The sequence below is a fragment of the Schistocerca cancellata genome, chromosome 8, assembly GCF_023864275.1.
Source record: "Schistocerca cancellata isolate TAMUIC-IGC-003103 chromosome 8, iqSchCanc2.1, whole genome shotgun sequence".
Lineage (NCBI taxonomy): Eukaryota > Metazoa > Arthropoda > Insecta > Orthoptera > Acrididae > Schistocerca > Schistocerca cancellata.
In genome coordinates this window covers 416,070,468-416,091,279 of record NC_064633.1, presented here as the reverse complement: position 1 = coordinate 416,091,279, position 20,812 = coordinate 416,070,468, and the positions used below count along the sequence as shown (strand labels likewise).

The following is a 20,812-nucleotide window of genomic DNA, read 5'->3' as shown; positions in this document are numbered from 1 at the left end:
CAAATGTAGGGTAGTAGGAGCAGAATGGGGTGCTCAATCTTGTGCGAACACAGGTTCTCTAAATGAATGCAAAATGGTCTCCCAAGAACCACGTCGTCTTTGTTCTGAGGGTTATGTATATGTTCTCCTAGAACTTCTATTACACTAGTGCACGTCCTATACGATCCTGTCAGCGCATCTCTTGACTCCGATGATTCGTGGCAAGCATGTATGTAGCAAGAGTCTACATGGTAAGATTTCCAAACTCTGGAACAATGTTCTAGAACTGGTTCCACTTTTATCTTGTATACGATTTTTTTAGAGGTGCATCGTGCTTTCCCAGAACCCTTCTCGCAAATCTTTGTCTTCCATGCGCCTTCTCTAGTACTGATTATATGTGATCATCCCATTTTATCCTTTCGCTGCTACAGATGTGCTCTCTGCATTATGTGCCGGGCGCGGCTTTGTCGTGGCAGTATCGCTCTCCAAATTATGATACCACTCCTCAGGGACGGCGTTCCCGCCGCTGTGAAATACTTATCATCCGATTTTAAGAGAACTATTCGCTGAAAAAAAAATTTTTTGCACATCCCCCAGCCTAATATCCTTGCACATTTTCGCTCGATGAAGGACTCAATTTAGTTTCGTTATTCGCCATAGTTACTGCGCTGGGTTAAATTAAGTAAAACATTGCCCACTATTTCAAAGAGTTTGCACAGGTAAAAATGTATTCCGTAAACTTTGTGTATGGTCGGTTTTAGCTCAGACATTGCAGTGTATGAAATGTAGATAAGATATCGATATTTTATTTAATATTAAGAGCAGAACAATATCTTATTTCGTTCTCGAGTTATTCATTTTTATAAACAAGTGACGATTGCGTGCAGTGTGCCCAGTTCTGACCATGAAGACTTGCTGGCTGCTATGACATACTTTGCATTCAATTTTAAGAAAACTATTCCCTGAAAAATTTTGGTTTTCGCTCGTCTTACAGTCTAATATCTTTGCTCAATAAAGGACTGAATTTCTTTTCGTTATACGTCTTAATTACTGCACTGCATGAAATGAAGAGGAACACTGCACGAATATTTAAAGAGTTTGCAGAGGTAAAAACGCATTGCATAAACAACGAAATTTGGTTTAAAATTTAAAGCAGAATGATGTCTCATTTTATTTTAGAGTTAGTGATTTCGATATCCGCCAGAAGGTCGTGCACGACGCGCCGATTTCCGTCACTGCGAATATGGAGTTTTATGGTGATGATGATGTTAGTTTGTGGGTCGTTCAACATTGTGGTCATCAGCGCTCGTCTAAGTTCCAAATCTTTCCATTTCCAGTCTCGGCACTTCCCGAATGATGATGAGATAATGAGCCTCTGGGTGGAGTAAACCTCGACCCGCCTAGACCACAAGCTGCGGACGGAATTGACGGTCATAACAATCGTCATATTTCATATATGGTTCAAGATATCAACATGAGTTGTTTGTTTCTTTCTTTTTCTCAAATGACACACCGGAAAGAGGGCATATGTTGTTCGATAAATACTCGGAACTCTTTTATTCGCCGTGATACGGAAGTAACTCGTTCATAGCAGTGAGAGTTCGGCGGGCCAGGACGCATACAGACGTCATTAGGCACTGTAGGAAAACCCAATCGGCTTCCACTGTAGCTATCATGCCTGAAACTTTTGTATCTATATTTTGTTTATTGACTTATTATGTTTTTATATCTTTTTCATTATGCAAACGTTTGTCAGAACGTTGTATCCTCCACAATATCACAGAAACTGAATGCAGCATGAATACCTCATATATGTAGTTAGTTAATGAATATTTTACTATTTTGCCAGTAACTTTATATATGATTACCATCGATATTAAAAAAACCGTGGTAATTTAAGAAGTGGTCAATTGCATGCATTAGCTGACACTACTATTGAAAAGAGTGCCAAAAGACGGTGCCAATAAGCAGACATAAGTAATTGTTTAAGTAATATTTAATATTTTGTTCTCATATAATGTGAGTGAACTTGTGAAAGAATGCTAGATTATTTATTAATGAATAGACATTTATTTATATTTATTGTAAACCGCCTGAGTGTGACTGAATGTTTATTTCTTTCTTTAAATATTGTTTATAATATATTAGTTCAGTCCAGAAAGTGAGAAAGCTGAGTCAAAATCATGTCTGTAGATCATATGAACGAAGTGTTTTTGGTGGGGATGGTGTTCAGCCAATGAGAATTAGACAGTGGCGGAACACTGCTGGAGTCAAGTGGAGACACTTAGACACTTTTTGAGTGGTGCACTCAGAGGAAAAATTATGTACTCTTTTACGTTTAATCTTGAAGAAGGCAGACCCGTTTGTGGTAACGTGTGTTATTGGTCGAAGGGTGACCAATATCCGCTACAATAGTTTACCTCGCGAGATCCGAACGTACATCAGTGCAGAAGTTGAACTTTTCCGCTTACATTACGCAACTAACAGTAGACAGAATATGAATTCTTATTCGCTGTCTCTCATGTGTTAATGTGTAAATCTGAATTATTTTGAGCTGGCGAATATCTCGCGCATTGTGATCACGAAATGGTCATAGTTTTTCGTGCGTCTTGGATGACTGTTTAGCTTGGGGATTCTGCTACCATTCTCGTACTTTCACCGAATCTGCTTTACTGCGCATGACGTGTCCGTACCATCTTAACCTGTTTTCCCGTAGTTTGTCTGACATGGGTGTAACTCCAGGTCGCCGTCGAACTTCGATGTTTGTTGCATGCCAAGTCGGGTAAGCCCAAGAGACCATCGGAGCCTACGCATTTCCACCACGTGGAGAGTCTGCTCATGCTTCGTTGTCGTTGGCCAACACTGCGACCCATAAAGTGCGACTGGGCGTACTGCAGTCCTATAAAGGCACACGGCGAACAGACAGGACGCCGATCATCTGGCGCCATTTCATGCAGGCTGTGTTAATACGGCCACGGACATCCGGTTGAATTTCACATCACTGCATATGAATGAGCCAAGGTATTTGAATTGTCCCACTTCCTTCAGGTCTTCTACACTGACTTTGGTGGTCCAGTCAGTTCGAATACCACACTCTATGTATTCTGTCTTCTTGATATTCAATCGGAGGCCAAGTTTAACCAAGTCGTTGATTCCATTGCTGCGTCTGTTCATCGAGGTCTTCACGGCGTCCGCTTGCCAGTGAAACATCGTCAGCACATAGGAGTGACCAAGGGTGGGTTGACCGTAGGTCGTATGTCACAGTGTCCATATAGAGGATAAACAGTAGAGGTGACAATGCTGAACCCTGATGTACTCCGACACTGATAGTAAAAGGAGGCGATGTTCCCACTGCACATTGGACATTGCTGGAGACATGTCGATACAGCAGTTGGACCCATTATAATAAGGTTTCAGGGACACTCTGAGTTCGGAATACGTGCCAAATAACCTGATGTTGGACACGGCCGAAGGCCTTTTCCAGATCTGTTCTTCTCCGGTGTCCTCTGCATCAATTACTGACGTTAGAACAAAACCATTTTTATCAATTCTTCATTTCTCTTGTATTTAATATTTCCGTACATTCTGTTAATTCGTAATGCTAGCCAATGCATGCACTGACTGCAGGATCACAGCTACAGATTATTATCTCCAGCGAGGTAGCTGCCAGGCATGAAAGCAGATGTGTGCGGCTCACCCTAAGACATTACGAAACTATTCTTTTACACAGAGGCATGCATTTCCCAGTTACCTTAGATACGAGTAGCCAAATGCAAAGTCACAATTGATTTGATCTTATGGGATGCTGGTTAAAGAAGCTACCGCTCAGCAGAATGTTCCTTAGGTAACGTCCCAATGTGACGATGAAAATGATCAATTGGTTGGAGATACGAAGAGCTTAGCGTACAGTGAAATTATTTCCATACCACTTCCATGCCTATTGGCTCATGGCAAGGTGGGCTATCTTACTGAAAGACATCATCCTTCTAATGGAAGACAATTATCACCTACGGTTACATACGATCTCAAGGATAGATTTCTGGTTAAATCACTCAAGAGCGCGTTCCGAGTTTATTGATAGTTTTGCAGAAACTTCTTCTCTTCACTTAAGGAGTGGACTTTATAGCCTTTTCTGTCTTCACAAAAGCCATCTTTTCCTTGGTCTTCCTGTATCTCCCTTTCCTTTAGATCTATAGTCTGTTAAATGTCTGACTATCCTTTCTGCCATCATTTTTTCAATGTGCTTCTTCCATTTTGTTATCCCGTGTTCTGTTCGTTCATTCACGGACAATGTATTTAATTTTTGAATGAAAACAGTCTCAGCAAAATTGTTTTTATTAATAACAGTTGCGGGTTTTGCCCTTGTGAATGGTCATCAGATTACGCAAAAATATAGTAGAATAAGCTTTATCTGTCAATTGCCGCCAAAGGGCATTAAATAAGAATAAGAATAAGAAGTGTCTGTATATAACACGCGGTCGTCAAATGTATTATCAGATAAGTGAAAGGAACTTACATGTACTTAAGCAGGCTCAGCAACCGCGACTGTTTTCATTCAAAAATATTCATAAGCTGTTGCTGCATCAGGTAGTCAAAATGCGGTAGAACCTATATGCATTTAATTCTTTCCTTATTTCTGAATCCTCTACTTGATCTCTCACAGAACATTCCTTTACTTTTCTTAAAAATTTCATTTCAGCTGATCGCAGCTTTCTTTGGTATTTCTTATTTATTGTCCAGTTCTCACTTAGGTATGTGAACATAGATCTTTCCATTATTTTGTAGAATTTTATCTCTGTTTCTTTTCTGATTATATTGGCTAATGTTCTATGTATCATTTGAAACTTGTTTCGCTTGTTGGAGATGTCATTGTCATATTGATCAAATAGCTTACAATCCAATTAAATTATTCATAACTTATATAACATATTAATTGCTTAAAGTGAGATAGCTGTTTAACTGATTTTCCATTCAGCATTATTTTAGAATGCACTATATATTTTCCTTTAAAGGACATAATTTTGGTTTTATTTACTGTTACTTTAGAGTTAAATACTTTGCCTATTAAGTCTGGGTGATGTGGAGCAAATTTAGATCATTCTCCTTCTTTTGTAAAATTGTTTGGTCATCAGCAAAGAGGAGTATTTAATTCTTGGAATTAATTTTATTCCTGTGCGAACTTCTTGTTTCCAGTGTCTTAACAATGTCATTAAATAAACTGCATGAGGGACTGGACCCTTGTCGCCCTCCTCTGTCATCTGCTCTTTGTCTTGTTCTCTCTTTGCCTGTATTAATCAAAATTTCGTAATATAAATACAAACTTCTTATCAGTTGTATTAAATGTTTAGGATAACCTCGTCGTTCCATTATATTCCACAGCATACATTTTTTTCACTCTATCGAAGGCTTTTTCAAAATCTGCAAATGCAATGTAGGTCTCCAGATTATGTTCTCGTCGCTTTTCAGTTATCTGCCGCACTAGTGTAATATCGCGACAGCGTGATCATCCTTTCTGAACCCACTTTTTTCCTCCAGTAAGAAGGCATCAGCTATTCTTTTCAGTTTGTTATTAATTATTCTGCAGAATAGCACGAAAATGTTAAGCCTCGTTTACGCTGGTGAATGAGCACTCACAGAATAATTCACTAGTGTTCAACACCATTTGCTTATATCTGCGTAGACTGGAGGGAACGGTAGACAATGCGAGATGATGAGCATCTCAGCACACTATGAAGAGTGTATTAGATTTTTTGGGGAGGGGGGACTACAGTCGTCATTCAGTGCAACACTAACTACAGTCGCGATGCAAAACAGTGATATTCAAAAAGGACGTCTCTGCATGGTGAGCGCATTGTTGATAATGCTGGCAGCAAATTAACGTGTCCAAAGTTTTACGCGACAGTGAAATTCGTGGTGGTTGTGAACTTACCACTGAGTTGCCACTCTAACCTTGCTCCAAAACTTTACATCTGTTTCGCTGTTTCGATGGGCGATTTTCGGTAGCTGCTTCCAGCAGTTGTGGTAAAATTGTTTTTTTTTTTTTTTTTTTTTTTTTTTTTTTTTTTTTTTTTTTTTTTTTTTGACACAACAACCAGCTGTGACGTCCATGTCCTTCTATTAGCAGTTTTCAGGCAGAAGACAGCCGAGCCATGCAATAGATTGAGTTACATCAATATTGACTTGTACACCAAACCAAGAAGAACGCATTCTGCAGGCTGTCAAAGATATATTGCTGTAGTATGTGATAAGTCGTACAGCACCACATGGGAAGTAATGCATGAGCTGATCCTGTAACAATATCATCAGCGCTTGGAATGCCTTTTGCCAGCCAGTCACAATCACAGAAGAATTTTTGCTCTATTTTACAAGTTGCAAATTCTTGTTTATATATACACTTCTGTTTACTCACAATGCACCATTAGGAAGAGATGAAATAGCAAGTATTTGCAAACTGCGTGTCCAGAGCCATTAACATTTTTATTGCACAGTTTTGTGTAACGGAAAATTATTCAGAATACTCTCGTGGATTTCTTACAGTTTCTACCCCAGCAATTAAGAGGAGACGAATATTTATGCATGATACTATCGACGTTCGCCAGATCTCAATCATTCCGATCGCTGTTTTATGGATATGCTAATACAACTGGTTAATGCAGAGGACATTCTTAATGCAGAGTGCTTCGTCAACCTGTCAGGGGTATCAGCGAAACTGTTTAACAATGTCGGTGGTTGTCTGAAAGTGTGTGGCAGTTCATGCTCCGACGACACGATGCGAAGTAGGATACAAGTTTCCAGTTTCACTGTAAGTTAATTGAAAATAGTGTACTCCAGTCGTCTAAGAGGTCTGCTGTATCTATTCTCAACATTACACTAGATTCTGAGTTGTTTAAGTAGTGCAACATTTATCTAATCATTTGTCTACATTCTCCTAAGAACAAATTTGGATAGGTTTAAGTAACTGATTAGAGATACATCAGAAAACAACAAAATTATATTGCCAGTTCATTAGTCATAACATAACATACATATATAACTATATTATTGATGCTAATATTTGTGTAGATTTCGACAAATGCAAACTGCACCGAGGAATTACATCTATGAAGAATGATTCGTTACTGTAATAATGTTATTATTCAGGGTGTTTCAGCTGCCCCTACCACAGGCTTTTACGCAACTCGCAACACCTCCAAATACCGGGTGCAATATTGTCATATTATCTCACTTGCTACGTGCAAACTATTAGTCCTACGGAAAAAATGAACAGTACCCTTTTCTAGGAAATTTAATGTAGTTAAATTTTGCACTGGGACATGTTTTTGCTAGAGGCCATAGTTTTCGAATTATTCAAGGAAAACTAACAAAAAACGCGTTTTGTACTTAAACTTTACTATTACAGTATGTTTCCTAAAATTTAAGTACTTCTACCTACATTTTCATTCTTTTACAAGAGTTTACCAGCAGTTTTGTAGGTTTGTGGCTATTAAAACAGCAAAATGAAGTGCACCTGGATTTATGTATCACATTTCCTTAAAATACTATCGTAAAAGGTGGATATATATATTGTAATTTATGCCATGTATCTGTCGGATGCAACAACAGAAAAGGCGCAAATTTTTTGAAGATAGCACTCGAGTGTCATATGTCTGTGTGAGATGTTCTCGGATATGATACTCCATCGTGCGTGAACCACATCTCCAGTCGTTGTTGGAAGGGTACCTCCTGTAGCAGGACAGACATCTCGTTTGATAGAACCTGACAAATCCTTTCACCGGTCGACTTGTTTGGAAGCATGTAATCTTGTGTTTGTCTGTCGCCAATAGTTCCTGCCAATAATTCCTGCCCATCTATTAACTGAAAATCGGCTCTGGCGCCTTCATTCATCATTGCCTGTGGATGTGCAGCAGGCCACACATTTTGGTTATGAAAACTGACACTCCCATCTCGCTTGGTTCAGCCTCGTCTGTGAGTAGTGTCCTCGTTGCGAAAGGTGGACCTTGACCACATCTTTGCAACAGCCATTGGGGGAACTATATTCCGGCATGCTGATCTTGTGTCCCGCACGCTGTACATGATATGGGTGTAGCATCTGTTCATGCACGATTTCCCATACTAGAAGATGAGTAACCCCGATAGACGCCGGAATTCTACGCACACAAGTTCCAGGATCTTCTCACACTCGTTGCAACACTCCTTCCTCGACAACAGCAGTACAGATGGTGCGAGGTCTGCTACGATCCGCCGCAGTTGGAGCTATGGAGCCAAGTCTGCTAGTTGCTAGAAAAGATGGCTGAATAATTATGCAGGTGGTACCCTGCGTTCTGTGTATTTTCAGCATAAAGGACACGGATTCGGTGGTTGCTTCCATTCGCCAGAACATCACAGAAGATCATCGCTGCCATTTCCCTTGTGGAATAATAGGTTTCCACTATACTGGTAAGCGCAAAGATAAAACTACAACGTAAGAGCTTTTCAGAAACCTATCAAAACACAGACTGGTTCCATTAGAGCTGATGTACGCGCTGGACTTACCTGGAACTGTGAATACGGGTTGCAATAACAACACCAACAAAAGTTTACTGCATGCTGTATGCACGGACAATAACAGAAGAATTTGTCCTTATTTGTTTACTCCATTCGGTAAGTCTTTTGCGAACAGCAAAGAGCTTGCAGTGGAAGAGATGTGTTTCACAGTAACAAAGGTGAACAAGTGTTCATATCTCTTAAGCTATGCATTTTAGAGCCCACGTTTACTAGACTTCTTGTCTTGTTTCCGGTCTGTATACCACTCTCCAAAATATAGAATCATTTATTTAATACTGTGTATAAAGTAAACCAGAAGTAATTGCCAATCATATCTACATCTACATCTACATCCATACTCCGCAAGCCACCTGACGGTGTGTGGCGGAGGGTACCTTGAGTACCTCTATCGATTTTTCCCTTCTATTCCAGTCTCGTATTGTTCGTGGGAAGAAGGATTGTCGGTATGCCTCTGTGTGGGCTCTAATCTCTCTGATTTTATCCTCATGGTCTCTTCGCGAGATATACGTAGGAGGGAGCAATATACTGCTTGACTCCTCGGTGAAGGTATGTTCTCTAAACTTCAACAAAAGCCCGTACCGAGCTACTGAGCGTCTCTTCTGCAGAGTCTTCCACTGGAGTTTATCTATTATCTCCGTAACGCTTTCGCGATTACTAAATGATCCTGTAACGAAGCGCGCTGCTCTCCGTTGGATCTTCTCTATCTCTTTTATCAACCCTATCTGGTACGGATCCCACACTGCTGAGCAGTATTCAATCAGTGGGCGAACAAGCGTACTGTAACCTACTTCCTTTGTTTTCGGATTGCATTTCCTTAGGATTCTTCCAATGAGTCTGTCTGGCATCTGCTTTACCGACGATCAATTTTATATGATCATTCCATTTTAAATCACTCCTAATGCGTACTCCCAGATAATTTATGGAATTAATTGCTTCCAGCTGCTGACCTGCTATATTAATACTACTCATTATTTACTGTTAGTACACTTTACAGAGGAAGGCTACAGGGGCTTCTTCCATCTGTTAATCTATATCTTGATTTGGTACACACCCTTCAAAGCTCTCTTTCGCGATGAGCTTTATAGAATAGGATGTGGGACTCGACTGAATGAATGAGTAAGTGCTTACAAAAAAAAGGGGAAGAAGGAGAAGAAGAAGAGTGCTAGCGGGCAGAATTCAGCCCCATTCCGTCCACAACGTTCATCACGCCACTCTTAAATCCTCGCTAGAGTGACTTCTCTCAGTTCAGACCCCATACTTCTGGAAGCGACACAGAAACCTTAGTGTTAGTTACCTTTTCTGCCTTTGAGGTGGAGCAAGAGTTCTGTAAAAAATTGAGCTATTCTGGAAGTTTGATTAATAGAAAAAGAAGGCATTTGAAAAAGAAATGGTTTATTTGAGAGTGGCTTGGATGTGATACAGAAACTAGGGAGTAATAAGTTAGAGGTGAAGCTGTGACAGGTGCTGGTGAACTAGGAGTGTAGTTTGGCCATGGAGCAGTCAGTCCGGTGGACATCGTTGGGCCGGTCGCAGACGCGCAGCTGCGGGTTCCAGACGGTGCCCTCGTAGCAGCTGAACTCCACCGGCTTCCCGTACACGCACCGGTAGTACTGCAACAGACATACACACACATACAGTGTCACACATACCAACGAAGTGAGTGGACAATTTACTAGCGTTCACGCTGAGTTCTCCGAGTGCTCAGAATTGAGGAACGAGGTACGAAAGAGACATTTTCCCACAAACATCCAAAAAATGAGTTTTTTTCCTGCTTCGACAGCTTATGGCATTTACAGCTGTTAAAAATCTCACACCTAGCATCTTAGGCCATTATATTAAGCCCCAAATTTTGAATTGTCGTCACTCCAATGCCAGATGAAGCCGACCCACACCAAAAGAAGGGGGGGGGGGGAGGGGGGGAACTAGACACACTAGGCGATGCACGGAAATGTGTCCTATCTTCATGTCGCAATGAATCGATCTCCGCTGTCGAACACCATCCTCTCAGAATGAATCTGTAAACTTCTGCATGCCATCTTGAAATGGCTCTATAACCAGCTCATGAAAACGAAGTAACTCGTCGCAGCTAGCTGTAGATGCATTTCATTTATTATCCAGTCATCGCAATTTACAGAACCCATAATGAATAAGCTTACTTAGAAACAAAATTCAGATGGAGAACGTTAAAAACTACAATAATTCTTTGGCTTATGATCCGTGGATGGAAGCATAAGCGGCCAAAGACTCTACCACCCATGGCGAGCTAACATACACCTACAAGCGATAACGTCGACAAGCCCCTGCAAATCAGCAACACTGACAGTGTATGCCAGCTGCTATTAAAGCCGACCAACAAGCTACAGCAGAGAAGTCGACAAGCTCGCACACTAACGCACAAACAAACTGCCAACACTACCCTACAGTGTGAATCCGATATCTGACCTATCGGACACAAAATGATGACGAACCTGTTACAGATATGCTGATGCTTACCGAGAAGCCAACACCGGCACCCAGCAGCAGCCGCCGAGTAACACCATCACACAAAGCCAAAGGTATCGACCTGCATGATACCCACTACTAACAAAGCCTACCCTTGCCATGACCTGTAGCAAGCAGTAACAAAATCGGTACTGCTCTTACCACCCGACCAACTATCGCAGAGGTTTTTTTTTCCCTTGGCACTTTTTTTCCGTGTCCGTAACAGAATGGAAGCGTGTATTTCCGCTGCCGATGGTCATCTTGAACACAACCTCTGATGGTCAGTTGTCTCGTCACTGGTCAGCAATCCACATAAATAGTGTATCTACTTGTGTTGTTCTTGAATGTGTGTACCTCAGGTATTGTACAAGTGTTGGTGTGGGAATTTATCAAAAATGATATCTCGTAAACGTCTCGTACTAGCATCCTGCAAGAAACACCACTGACATTCTAATTAATCCTACGTTTAGTTTGTTAATGCCAATAGGCAATTTACATTTAAAAAGTGTATTTTTGCGCAAAAACATATTTTCTAAGCGTTATTAAAATTTGCTGATTGGCTAACAGTACGTGCCCCTGACTACCAGTCCATTCGGTGAAAACCGCATATCAGCAGCACTTTCCATTTCCGAAATGTTTACGGTGCAAGTTTTAGGTGATTCACCCTGTATAGGTTGAATTTGGTAAATGGGGACAAACTGCAGGAAATGATCGCTGAAGGAATAAGAAGCAAAAAAGGTCATATGGACATTTTGCAGGAAATGCCTTCCAATGGAGATACACCCACTTGCAGGATTAGGTTCACGATCTGTGACAGTGACTTAGATATCAGCACCAGATAGGTGACCCGCCAGACGACCGTGTAGAACATTCTCCATGACAACTGCCACTATCCGTATCACTTACAAGGCTTGTAGGTCTTGTCACCTATAGACTTACCTCTGCGGCGACGGCGTTGTCGCTGATTCGTCGCACAGGCCATTCATCGTATTCACAGATGAAGCTACATTTATGAGCGACGGTACCGTTATCCTACGCTGCACCCATCTGTGCGCTGTGGAGAATCCCCATGGTACGGTGGCAGCCAACCATCAGCACCAGTTCAGCTTAAATATGCGGGCGGGGATTATTGGCGACCTCCTCGTAGGACCAGTCATCTGTCCACAGCGCATCACGGACGAGCATAAATGCACTTCCTGCGGCTGACCCTGCCTTCCCTGCTGGAAGGCGTGTCCTTCCTAGTACGAAGAGTAATGCGGCTAGTAGTTGATAGTGCTCCGACTCATTGCCCTCTTGAGTGGGGGGTAAAACACTAACACATTCAGAATGCTACCACTTGCCTGGTGTGTTTACATATGTGCTTTCAACCACTGAAACCTACGCTGCCAGAGATCTTATCTGCACCTTCAAGTGGGTGTAACTGCCTCTGAAGACATTTCCTGCCATATTGTAATATGATATTTGTAGCTCCCAACTCTCTCAGGGACGGTTTCCTTCAGTTTGTACCCACTGAGCAAAATCATCCTGTAGACGAGGCCAGTTCGCATAGGCCTATCAAATTTCTTTGTCAAATATCTTTGTCAAAAATCTTTGTCAAAGATATTTGATGGTGTAATAGGGAACTTTGTCAAATGTCGTCCAATATTTGATCAAATCTAGAGACTCGCTGTAGATTTGATCAAAGAAGTCGCTTGTCTTCTGTTCACTGCAATGTGACATGCTACCACATGGAGCGCTAGCATCCTTGCAGCGTTCTGTAGTCTGTAGTGTTTTTATAAATATTGCCGGTAAATACAGTTGGTGTGTGCCGACAACTACAAAATTAATAGAGATGTATGAATCTGATAAGGCGCTTTACAACGTGAGGCACTCTGAGTACAAAAACAGATTAAGAATATTGGAGATCTGATCTGACCTGACCTGACCTAACCTAACCTAACCTAACCCTCTCCTGTAGCAAGGAATCGGAGTGTTACAGTGAGTCTGTCTTCTACAGATGTAGCAGTTCTTAAGTGAATAGTATGCCTTGTGATATGAGGATACACTTCACTCAGCACATACAGAAATGTATGCTTATCCATTCTTAAGTAATTGATGTACGGCTTGACGTCCTCCACTATAAGCTCACGTAACAAGGTTTGTTGAATGCTTTTATCGTGTCGTCGGTAAAACCCACGGCTTCACCCAGGTACATTTCCTTTTTTTCCCCCGCTTCTCTTCCGCATGTGCACACATTGCAATTGTGGTACATGCAACTGCTGCGGTTAATAACAAGTTGTTGTTGTCAGCCATCTTGAACTTTGATGAAAAACATTATGACAGTGTAATACCACTTCTAGCGCTACGTCAAAGATCTTTGTCAAATATATTTGACGGAATATTTGATTACATCTTTGATCAAATCTTTGACAAAGAAATATGATAGTGTAATACCGGCCATAGTACAGTTGATTCCGGCCATCTCGACTTTCAAATTTAGCGCATTTCTCGTATGAATTTCCAAAAAGTTTCTACTTAAAAAAAACAAGCGTTATACTACGGCACTCACCTTTTCAAGATCTTTTGAATGCCGCTACGAAGTTATATCGTTCATTTAGAAAGCCATATTTGATTCAATTACTCGTTGATGCGCGGGCTAAGAGGATTAAACGAGCCACAAAATCTCGTGCTCCCCTACAACTATCGCTTGCCAAAACGCACATTTCGGTACCTTGAACCCATCACCAGGTAAAAATATTTGACTCATTCTCCACAAAAACAGTGGCAGAGGACGTTGGGTGTGGGTTCTAGTTTGAGATGAAGAGACTGGTACAGGAACAGAAATTTGTCTGGTTGCTTCGCGCCAGGCAGAGCACCGATGACGGAAGCAAGTGTAAGAAGACAAGGCAGCTGGTGGAGGGAATGGGATGACGCACCTTGCTGCAGTCATGGTGCGGCACGAAGTCGCCGTCGCTGCAGTCGATGGCGGCCGGCGGCAGCTCGTTGTCGTCGGGGGCAGCCGGAGGCGGCTGCGTCGACGGTCGGGAGGCGGTAGTGGTTCTCCTCGTCGTGGTTGTGCTGCTCGAGGAGGAGGGGGCGGCGGTGGTGGTCGGCGCTGGTCGGCGTGTGGTGCTCTGCGTGGGGGCGGCGGTCGGGCGGCGCGTCGTGGTGCTAGCGGGGGCGGCACCGGGCTTCTTGCCGTCGCAGGGGGGCGGCCGGTCCCAGTCGGGCTGCAAAAGGGGACTCACTCAGAAGCGCGGTACGTGAGGACGTGAGGTTCGCAACAACGATCCGTCGGCAGACTACAACTTCATGTGTCTTCAACTACCGCAACGATAACACAGCTCGACATGAGTTCTGTCGTTTGGAAAGTAAGTCGTGTTCTTCACTAACAACCCTGAAAATGATTTCAATTTTTTTCCGTTCATGCAGTTGTCTCTGCACAGATGCCCCTCCTTCCAACTTACAACTGGCTTCGAACTCTACGTTATGCAGTGTAATTTAAATTCCTATCACATAATTGCAAGGTATAAGCGGCTCAGAGCTTTAGCAGTGAGCCGCTACTGCTTCTCCAATATCACACAAATCTGAAGTCTTTAAATTCAACTAAATACTTAGGGATTACAATAACAAATAACCTGAATTGGAACGATCACAAAGACTATATTGTGGGTAGAGCAAACCAAAGACTGCGATGCATTGTCAGAACACTTAGAAGTTGCAAAAGGTCTGCTAAAGAGACTGCTAACACCACGCTTGTCCGCCCTATTCTGGAGTATTGCTGTGCGTTGTGGGATCCGCATCAGGTGGAACTGACGGATGACATCGAAAAAGTTCAAAGAAGGGCGGTTCGTTTTGTATTATCGCGAAACAGGGGAGATAGTGCCACAGGCATGATACGTGAATTGGAGTGACAATCATTAAAACAAAGGCGTTTTTAGTTGCGACGGGATGTTCTTATCAAATTTCAATCACCAGTTTTCTCCTCCGATTGCGGAAACATTCTGTTGTTACCCAACTACATAGACAGAAATGATCATCACGATAAAATTAGAGAAATCAAGGGTCGCAAAGAAAAATTTAAGTGCTCGTTTTTCCCGCGCTCCCTTTGAGAATGAAATGGTAGACACACAGCTTGAAGGTGGTTCATTGAATCCTCTGCCAGGCACAGCAGAGTTATCATGTAGATGTAGACGTAGATCTGGTCCCGCCTGAAGCTACACTAATTTTCATCCTGATTATCCTCAACTACTACCCGCACCCTACTGTCAATAAAATCTAGGAAGATTTTGTCCACAACTACAGAAATGTGGCAACACTGCATTGTTTGTAGGTCAGTGCAGTAGAGAGGGATAATGAGATTCTAAGCCGACGTTCCGTTATCCCCGCAAAAATCGTCGAGTTAGTGCTACAGCTGGAACAAGGTGCTTACAAGCTTTGTCGTGAGTGGTTTTATTTCATTGAAGCCATGTTAAAAATATCAGGGAAGCAGTGTGTGAACAGCCCGGATACATTTTGTTGTATCTGTGGAACTTATGTGATAAGTGCAAGACGTCGGCAAATAACACAGTTCGTGCAGAAATCATATTTTGCTTATTTCGGAATGAAGCTCGGAGATACGAACAAGCCACTTTCTCCACACATTGTGCTTCACACATGCTTTGAGCAATTTAGGAAATGCAGTGAAGGTGCTTAAACTTCGCTATTCACATAGCACGACGCGAACAGAAGAATCATGTCGATGATTTTTATATTTCTTTATGACAAAAGTGTAGACCAAACAAGAAGAAACATGAGCAAAATCTTATATCCAGACTTAGATTCGGCTATTAGACCTGTCCCTCTTGGTCCAGGTCTGCCGACCACTCTCCAGTAACACCACCGGTACATATGAATTCTCTGAACCAGAGGTTAGTCAAGAAAATAGTGAATATGATTATCCCGAGTGTGGTACCGATAGCAATCCACAATCTCTTACTCAAACATAACTTAACAATTTGGTGAAAGACTTAGGACTCTCAAAAGAGGGAGTTCAACTTCTGGGATCAAGTCTCAGTGAAAATAATTTACTTGCACATGGTACAGCATATTCAGTGTACAGAAATGTTGATAAAGAGTTTAGGGAATTTTTGTTGAAGATGATTTATTGCTGTTTTGCAAAGACGTCGCCGGATTAGTGACGAAAGTGGGATCTCTGAAGTATGAGAGTAAGCAATCTAGATTACTTAGAGTCTTCGAAGCGAAGTCTGAACGCAGTATTGTTACCTATTGGAAATGAGCTAGGATCAATTCCAATAGCATATTCAGTACACTTAAAAGAGACATACAGTACCATGACAGTACTCCTTAAAAATGTAAAGTATGAAGAACCTCAGTATCTTATGTGTGGGGGCTTTAAAGTGATTGAAATTCTTCTTGGCCAGCAAGCAGGTTACACCAAGATCCCTTGCTATATATGTGGATGGGACAGTGGACCATAACATTAGTACTGGAGTAGGAGAGAGTGGCCTAAGAGGCAAAACCTGATAGCGCGATCAAAGAATATTGTGAATGAACATTTGGTTAATCCATAACACATTTTCATGACTCCACTGTACATAAAATTAGGACTAATGAAGCATCCTGAGAAAGCTCTGGACAAAACAGGAAACTGTTTCCAACACCGATGTAGCCAATTCCCAAATCTTTCGGCTGCAAAGTTGAAAGAAGGGATGTTTATTGGATCAGGTGTACGTGAGTTGATGCCTGATGAGCACTTCGAAAATAAAATGACAGAAATAAAACAGCAAGCTTGTAGAAGCATTGTTTCCTTGACCAGAATAAGCAGCATGATTACAAGGAAATAGTGGAAGATATGCTATAGTCATTTTAAACAGTTAGGATGCAAGGCTTCTCTAAAACTACGTATTCTAATGTCACACTTAGACAATTTTCAAGAAAATTTGTCTGACACATCAGAGGAACATGATGAACGGTTCCATCAGGAACTTAAAACTCTGGAACATCGCTATCAAGGTCGTTGGAGAATAAACGTGATGTCTGACTACGCTGGTGCATCATACGTAAGGTGATCTGACACACAAAAGGAAGGATACCAAGCGTTCATTCATGGGCAAACGTCCAACATAATATATGCTTCTTCTAATTTATATGTCTTTCAAGAGTCTTTTTTAACGATTTTGTTGTTCCAATTCCCGTGCATCGTCCTGTAATTGCATTCCAATTTCATTGGGTACAGATTTCGACGACGTCGTTGATGATGGTGGTGGTGCAAAGCCTGACGTGATGTGGAGAAACAGGCTTCATATTCATGATGAACGGAGTCGATTTAGTAAGAAATTCATATTTTCGTGGAAACCACACACAAAAAGTCAACACTTGTCGACCTATGTAATTAACTGTACTGTAGTTGCGAAGTCTAGAGACTGCGTGAAATAATTTTGACAGACTGCTACCAGTTGCATTTACATTTATTTCGTGTTTAATTTAACATAACGCTAAAAGTTTAGAGTATGTTCTGCTCATCTTCAGACGTTTATACGTACGTACACACACACATACATAAATTTCACTTCTCATTATGTTTTTACATGACGCTTACTACACTGTACTAGTACCTTACATCTCAATGTATAGGTGATTCTTATAGGAGGTCTGTGCATAAGACTCGCACCAAAATTATAACTAGCTCGTTATCTTGTGTTTCTATAGTGATGTTTGTATCCTCAGTAATTTATCAATCATCGAAAGAAGAATGCTTTCCAGATGCTCTAAGGTAAGTTGAAGCAAAGCTCTTCCCAATCATATCAATTGTGTTTGAAAAATTGTTGCAATTCAAATTCAGAATTTCACAAAAAAATACAATATGATCTCAATAAAATGAACTGTCTTCACACAGATAATAGCACAGTTTGCACTGTCACTAAATTTGTAGAAAATAACTAATTTAATTTCGGACAGATCCCAGAAGGACAAGAGGGTTTTCTGTTATTGCGCATACCACTCCCTTCTGTTCTGTGATTCGAAAGATACGAAATCAGGGGTAATGTTTTTATGTAGCTCAGACAAAAAAAGAGAGTTAGTGAGAAAGCAAAGGCCAGTGTAACATCAGAAACAGGTAATTATTTCTTAGACTAGAAAATAATTTTGGAGCGAACCCTAATGTTGGCAATTTTTATGCAAATAATTTATCCTCAGATATAAATTTATACTCAGTTTTGTTTTCAGATGCCACATCTGCAATCACAGATGAAATAACAGATGAAATAACAGAAAAAATTATCTCAAGTATCAGACATATGCCATACAATGTAGAATGTTCGTCTGATTCAAACTGATCGAAAGTAAATGGGACAAAGATTCAACTAAAGCAGTTTCAAATTCTGAAGTTGTATTCAAACGAATTACAAATTACTTGTAAAAATTATATTCATAACGAAAGTAATTATGTCAAACTTTTGGTATTACTTTTGGGAAGTAAACATCTATCATGGTCGATACACATACACATTCCCTGGCAAATAAATCAAACAAGATTGCATCTGCAGCGACAATACTGTATTTGGTTACTGACAAGGATACTTTCAGCGGACTACGCACAGATGTTTTGTATCTATTGTAAGGCATAGAATTATCGTTTTGAGGGACCAGTCAGTCTAAATAGAATTTTGTCACTACAAAAAAGCTATATAATACGTATGGTGAGCACTGTTTAGAAAGATAAATATTTTACATACTTGTATTCCATTACGAACTATTTCTCTTTATATACACTCCTGGAAATTGAAATAAGAACACCGTGAATTCATTGTCCCAGGAAGGGGAAACTTTATTGACACATTCCTGGGGTCAGATACATCACATGATCACACTGACAGAACCACAGGCACATAGACACAGGCAACAGAGCATGCACAATGTCGGCACTAGTACAGTGTATATCCACCTTCCGCAGCAATGCAGGCTGCTATTCTCCCATGGAGACGATCGTAGAGATGCTGGATGTAGTCCTGTGGTACGGCTTGCCATGCCATTTCCACCTGGCGCCTCAGTTGGACCAGCGTTCGTGCTGGACGTGCAGACCGCGTGAGACGACGCTTCATCCAGTCCCAAACATGCTCAATGGGGGACAGATCCGGAGATCTTGCTGGCCAGGGTAGTTGACTTACACCTTCTAGAGCACGTTGGGTGGCACGGGATACATGCGGACGTGCATTGTCCTGTTGGAACAGCAAGTTCCCTTGCCGGTCTAGGAATGGTAGAACGATGGGTTCGACGACGGTTTCGATGTACCGTGCACTATTCAGTGTCCCCTCGACGATCACCAGTGGTGTACGGCCAGTGTAGGAGATCGCTCCCCACACCATGATGCCGGATGTTGGCCCTGTGTGCCTCGGTCGTATGCAGTCCTGATTGTGGCGCTCACCTGCACGGCGCCAAACACGCATACGACCATCATTGGCACCAAGGCAGACGCGACTCTCATCGCTGAAGACGACACGTCTCCATTCGTCCCTCCATTCACGCCTGTCGCGACACCACTGGAGGCGGGCTGCACGATGTTGGGGCGTGAGCGGAAGACGGCCTAACGGTGTGCGGGACCGTAGCCCAGCTTCATGGAGACGGTTGCGAATGGTCCTCGCCGATACCCCAGGAGCAACAGTGTCCCTAATTTGCTGGGAAGTGGCGGTGCGGTCCCCTACGGCACTGCGTAGGATCCTACGGTCTTGGCGTGCATCCGTGCGTCGCTGCGGTCCGGTCCCAGGTCGACGGGCACGTGCACCTTCTGCTGACCACTGGCGACAACATCGATGTACTCTGGAGACCTCACGCCCCACGTGTTGAGCAATTCGGCGGTACGTCCACACGGCCTCCCGCATGCCCACTATACGCCCTCGCTCAAAGTCCGTCAACTGCACATACGGTTCACGTCCACGCTGTCGCGGCATGCTACCAGTGTTAAAGACTGCGATGGAGCTCCGTATGCCACGGCAAACTGGCTGACACTGACGGCGGCGGTGCACAAATGCTGCGCAGCTAGCGCCATTCGACGGCCAACACCGCGGTTCCTGGTGTGTCCGCTGTGCCGTGCGTGTGATCATTGCTTGTACAGCCCTCTCGCAGTGTCCGGAGCAAGTATGGTGGGTCTGACACGCCGGTGTCAATGTGTTCTTTTTTCCATTTCCAGGAGTGTATTAAATGCAGATTTCGTTGCAGGAAACAAATTTCATTATTTTCAACATATTTACAAAAAGAAAATCTTGTCACTTTCCCACAAACAAATAGTCAGACTCCACATTACGCGGACGTAAAAAATCTATAAAGAACTACAAGGCACCGTATTTTGTAATATGAACTTAGTAGTTCCAAAAATCAAAGTTATTCTCTATCCTTATGTAGAAATGTTATTATTCTGTAAAATGTTTTAGTTCTTCATTGAAAAATGTAGAAAATTTTCGCTGGGGGCTGTAAGCAATTAGTGATTTATGTTTTTAAGATTATACGTAATCTGTTTCAGTTGTACTTCTGGTCTTTAAGAAATTTTTTATGAGTCTCCTGTACATTAATTTATTGATTTAAATTTGTGTGGAAATATAGTAAAACTGACTCTGGTTCTGAAGACTCTAAAGTGTTTTACTGCTTCAGGTTTTGTTTTCTTTTTATGATCCAGTGGGGTCCTATTGATGCTACAATATTATTATGCACAGTTGTAGGGAAAAACATAATTAATTTAAAATACAATCATCTGGGTAATCGAGCCTTTTCATACAACCTCTTCAATATTCGACGTTTCTAACCCTCTGCTGGGATATTTTGCAGGAGTCTTTTG

At 41.9% G+C, this 20,812-nt stretch overlaps 1 protein-coding gene across 1 annotated transcript in view; it reads right to left on the bottom strand.

Moving 5' to 3' along the window:
• Positions 1 to 9,898: 9,898 nt before the first annotated feature.
• Positions 9,899 to 20,812, bottom strand: part of LOC126094828 (endochitinase) — an 87,495-nt gene continuing 76,581 nt past the window's right edge. Inside the window, exons 10-11 of the mRNA XM_049909422.1 lie at positions 13,920 to 14,213; positions 9,899 to 10,133 (exon numbers count right to left, since the gene is read on the bottom strand). Coding sequence (XP_049765379.1) covers positions 9,996 to 10,133; positions 13,920 to 14,213 — 432 coding nt within the window. The 3' untranslated portion in view covers positions 9,899 to 9,995. The remainder of the gene's footprint in view (positions 10,134 to 13,919; positions 14,214 to 20,812) is intronic.